The sequence below is a fragment of the Morone saxatilis genome, unplaced genomic scaffold, assembly GCF_004916995.1.
Source record: "Morone saxatilis isolate NCDOM2014 unplaced genomic scaffold, NCSU_SB_2.0 Contig11, whole genome shotgun sequence".
Taxonomy (NCBI): domain Eukaryota; kingdom Metazoa; phylum Chordata; class Actinopteri; family Moronidae; genus Morone; species Morone saxatilis.
In genome coordinates this window covers 23603681-23608724 of record NW_023339663.1, presented here as the reverse complement: position 1 = coordinate 23608724, position 5044 = coordinate 23603681, and the positions used below count along the sequence as shown (strand labels likewise).

General features: G+C 41.1%; 1 protein-coding gene across 1 annotated transcript in view; it reads left to right on the top strand.

Annotated features, from left to right (window-relative positions):
- The window catches only part of tent4b (terminal nucleotidyltransferase 4B), a 19960-nt gene extending 14916 nt beyond the window's left edge, over nucleotides 1-5044 (top strand). Inside the window, exons 5-12 of the mRNA XM_035682141.1 lie at nucleotides 649-756; nucleotides 1402-1530; nucleotides 1710-1923; nucleotides 2071-2197; nucleotides 2470-2573; nucleotides 2731-2942; nucleotides 3048-3194; nucleotides 3462-5044. Of these exons, the coding sequence (XP_035538034.1) occupies nucleotides 649-756; nucleotides 1402-1530; nucleotides 1710-1923; nucleotides 2071-2197; nucleotides 2470-2573; nucleotides 2731-2942; nucleotides 3048-3194; nucleotides 3462-3617 (1197 nt within the window). The 3' untranslated portion in view covers nucleotides 3618-5044. The remainder of the gene's footprint in view (nucleotides 1-648; nucleotides 757-1401; nucleotides 1531-1709; nucleotides 1924-2070; nucleotides 2198-2469; nucleotides 2574-2730; nucleotides 2943-3047; nucleotides 3195-3461) is intronic.

The window sequence follows — 5044 nt, the reverse complement described above, 5'->3', positions numbered from 1 at the left end:
AATCATTGTTGCACCATGTAAATCCACAAGTAAAACTGTCCAACTTGTGCCAAATATGATGATTCACATCTAGGTCATGTCAGTTTCACAACCTGTAAATCACATCAGGACAAGCTGTTGTGACAGATCAAAATGCAGACTATGCTGATTTGCACACATGCCTTGTCATTCAGGCATGTGTGCAGACACGTAGATGAAAGGCAAAAACATCGGTACTTTACTTCACTGTAATTTGGAGCGTGTGACAAAGAGTACATTTCATCCAAATGAAGGTTCTGTGTTTATCTTTACCACAGACACAATGTTGGCAGTGTAGTGTGCTTGGAACTAGCTCTTTGCTTTGGATCTCTAACGTCTACCTCATCACATGTTCTCCAAACCACTCCCAGCCCTTTATTAGTGATTTGTGTTATTTTTAAACTGTGCATAGATTGGACTTAATTTGTCTTTCAGGTTAGGCATTTTAAAGGGCAGATTAGCAATTTTGCTTAAGGAGTTTAGTTAAGGATTAGATCAGTATACGTAGGTTAAATTGCAGTCTTACAGTATCTTACAGCACAATGTCAGGAGGCACTTGCCAGGCGTTTGATTGTTTCCTGTCCAACTGTCCTTGTTTAGTATCAGTACCTGTAACCTGTGTGTTCCCAGGTTCCCATCATCAAACTGACGGACTCCTTCACTGAAGTCAAAGTGGACATCAGCTTCAATGTGAAGAGTGGCGTTAAAGCCGCCTGGCTCATCAAGGAATTCAAAGAGGTACAATTTGTGACACGTGTCCACCTTGAGATTGTTTTATTTTGAAACGTTGGCAAAACATCCTTTCTCTGTATTCTTACATTTTTCATGTATCCTTGGGATATGTGATCTTCATCATTAACACATGTAGCCAGTGTTTTTGTTTGGAGTGTACACGTTGCTTCAGCCTTATTGCAGATTTCCTGACTGAGACTTTATTTGGTCTGTAGCACAGAGGTGGAGCTCTGTGAGATCCACAGATAGTTTTGTTTTTTATTGCCTCAAAAACTCTTTTCAAATCCAAACAGTACTCTTCACATCTAAATGGTACTCTTCATACAACATAAAAACTACTACTACTACTATAATTGCTATTTAAGAACGTAAGGGTTTCGTAGTAGCACACGTAGCTCTTAACAGCGCGTTTTAACAAACATTTAACATCACAGGAAGTCAGTTAATTCAAAACCATTACTTAATGGGGGTTTAATGTGTTATACGGTATATTAAGAGTAGCAATTTCATAACCCATTCGGGTTTTACATATTAATGTTCAGTAGGGCAGGTCACTAAACATCCTTTAGACTTGAAATTCACATTTTCCTTCTGGAGGGTGCTATAAATATTTAAATCTGTTCCTTACAGTGTCTGTCTTTTGTCCTGTAGAAATACCCTGTGCTGCCTTACCTGGTCCTGGTGCTGAAGCAGTTCCTACTGCAGAGGGACCTCAATGAGGTTTTTACCGGTGGAATCGGCTCCTACAGTCTCTTTCTCATGGCTGTCAGCTTCCTGCAGGTCAGATATGATGATTAACAAGAGCTCTTCATCTTTTAATCAACTCATTGTTTGTCTTCATCTTTTATATATGTTTGTTCTTACAATGTAAAGATTGTCATGTTATATTGGCGTCTTAAAAGCACTTGCGTAACCAGTTGCAATAATTCTGACATCCACTTGTTCTGTGTGTTTTCCAGCTTCACTATCGGGAGGATGTGTGCAGTCCCAACATTAACATTGGTGTTCTGCTCATTGAATTTTTTGAGCTCTACGGCCGCCACTTCAACTACCTGAAAACAGGCATCAGGATAAAAGATGGAGGTTGCTACGTTGCCAAAGACGAGGTTCAGAAGAACATGATGGATGGCTACCGGCCATCCATGCTCTACATTGAGGACCCACTGCAGCCAGGTAGGAACGGGAAGGATAAAGGGTTAAAGTGGCTTTGCTCTTAAAAGATCCAACATTTGAATTCCCTTTCCAGATACTGGACTGGCATGATTGACATGAAGGTCAGGTTCTGATATTTACACAAACTGACTGTCTTGTCCCCAACAGACAACGATGTTGGCCGGAGTTCATACGGTGCCATGCAGGTGAAGCAGGCATTTGATTACGCCTATGTGGTGCTCAGCCACGCTGTGTCCCCCATCGCCAAGTACTATCCCAATAATGAGTCTGAGAGGTAAGGAGCTCATTAAGGAAGCTGTCGACATCGCAGATTTGTTCCGATAGACCAGATGTTGATGAATTTTTACTGAATATGATCTGATTTGGAATAGTGTTAGTGCAATATCCAGTCATACGCTGTCACAGCTGTTTGAAATATTATAAATGACTAATAATTATTTATTCTAGTTGTTTTTGTCATGGTTGACTTTATTTGATCATACTGAGAGTCTCAGGCCCTTACCAGTAACATTTGCCTGGTATTCCTCTTTCTGTATCTCATCACAGCATACTTGGCCGAATCATCCGAGTAACGCAGGAAGTGGATGAATACAGGGAATGGATCCGAAAGAACTGGGGGAGCCCGTCTCAGAATGATCTGCCACTCAACAGTACGTTTAAACTCATACCATTTTCTTTAAAGTTCCCTATTGAAACTAAGATTTGACCTAAATCTACTACTGCAACTACAGCAGCAGGGCTCTGTAAGCTTAACACTGGACTCAGTTGACTTCTGTGTCTCCATCTGTCCCTTCTCTGTTTCTGTAGGAAATGACGTCACACTGTTTGAGTCCCAGCAGCTCGATGAGTGCAACAACAATGTTCCAGATGATGACGATGTTGTTGTAGTTCTACCGTTGGCTCCCCACAGCAAAACCTCCTCCAACTCCTCCTCTCCATCCCCTTCACTGCGCTCCTCTCCCTCCTCCTCTCCGCTGTCGCCTTCTTCCACGTCCTCAACCTCCAGCTCCAGCGATGCGGTCAGTCTCGCAGCTACACAGCCTTCAAACATTAGACTGTTGCATACTAATGTTTTAGTCTACTATTTAGTCTATGTAGTCATCAAGGTTGTCGGTTTCCTCCAGGACTCTGATGGCACGCCGTGTAAGACGGCCAAGCAGCAGCCTGGCCGGGGCTCCAGTGTCCACAGAGAAAAGTCCGCTGTCGTCAATAATAACAGAACACAGAGCCACACTACCAGCACTCCATCTGGAAGCAACAAGGGAGGAAAGGTACACTCAGCCTTGCCTTGTACATACACTTACTTTCTAAAAGAAACCTGTACTGCTGCATATCACTGAACACACCTCACTATGTACAATTGCTTCATCTCTCCTAGCTGTTTTCTTATGAGGTATGCTTGATAAAGAGCTATAAAATGAAATAATGTAATCATATTTCTCCACTATTACCAGCCCATACAATATGTTGTATTGAATAGCCAGTGGAAATCCTACAGGAACACTGAATTCTTTTTGTCCATGCTGTTCCTTCTCCAGGCCAGGATGTCTCGTTCTCACCAGAAGAGCGGCCACCACGGGCAGCAGAGCTCCTCCAGCACCAAAAGTCATCAGAACAACAAGCCACACCACCAGGGCAACAGCAAGAAGAGGAAAAATGTGCGAGACTCTACACAAGAAGACCTCTGCAGATAGGGGTGACCTCGCCTGCACCGACCCCCCAACCCCCCGTCCTTGTCTGCAACTGACTGACTGTCCTGTCCCACTTCTGCTGCCAGACTCCAGCCTCGGGAGGTTGTTAGAAGTATTAAAACGTCATCTACAGTATCTGTCTCTTTCAAGCTTTTCGGGATGACGAAGCAATTTTTTTAGCAGGAAAAAAAAAAAAGAACAAAAAAAGAATTGTTATAGGAAATGGGGTTTAATTTTTTGGACCTGAACTGAAATCACAAAGGATAAATGCTCATTTGCTTCCCTACAGCTTCTTTAAGGGAGCGCTTTCCCCTTCCCCAGCCAGCACCCACAGAACATGCCTCTTGCGCCTCCTGCTGTACAGGAATAGACAGGTCTGGTGTCTGGAATCTACTCTGGAGCAATACCTGGAACTGCTGGCTGGAAAATCGGATGAAAAATTTTATCCCCCCCAAAAAAAGAAGAAAAAGCAAATGGCTTAAAATGTACAAAAAACAAAAATGTTATGTTGAACAAACATGTACACAGATTTTTTTAAGATGGTACAAATGCAATCAGTAAGAGTGGGACATAACTTATGCATGAGATTTTTTTCGTTGGTTGAATTTTTTCTGTTGGTTTAATCTGTTTTGTTATGTCTAAAAACAGATTATACAAAGATTTATACAAAAAACACATAAGCAAAAAAAAGGTTAAAAAAATACAAGTAAGAATAAAATGTTTCATATGACCTTTTTACAAGATATACCGATTGAAAGACATGTAAACGTGCACATCTTGTGCCCGCAGCTTTTTGGCCAAAGCTAAGAGCTGGTTCGGGTCCCATTGCCAACATAAATCATCAGCATCTACTTTTACTCCTGGTTGCTCTCTATGAGTGTGCTACAGTGTTAACATTTAGCCTTTAGTGAGCCAATGCTCACATACAGCCCTATAGATGACTGGATGGAGCCTGGTCTCTCACCCAGCTCAATAGCACAGCCACACCAGTATAGAGGCTTTAAGAGTACAGGTTTAAATTAATAATGGGTGATAATGGTTTTATTGAGAAATCCTACACTTGAAGAAAAAAAAAAAACGTGTTAACAATGCAACTGTGGGTGATCATCTGTTCCTTTGGTAATTGACCCACTTCAAAATCATTTGTATTTGTTAAATGTATTTATTTTGTATTAATTATATGAACATAGTATGGATAAATGTATTATTAACATTAGAGCCCATATCTTTGAGTCCTATATTTGAAATAAGGATAAGTTGTGGGGATGTGGGGTGGGAACAGCTATATTCAGGTACAGTAAAATACCACCTTTATTGTTTCATTGGGGATTTTTTTTCAGTTGAGTGACCAAGTTACTTTTTTGAGAATTTTGTTTTAATATGTGGCTGGTCTACTTACCTAAAAGGGAGAAGATTTTTATTTCATTTTA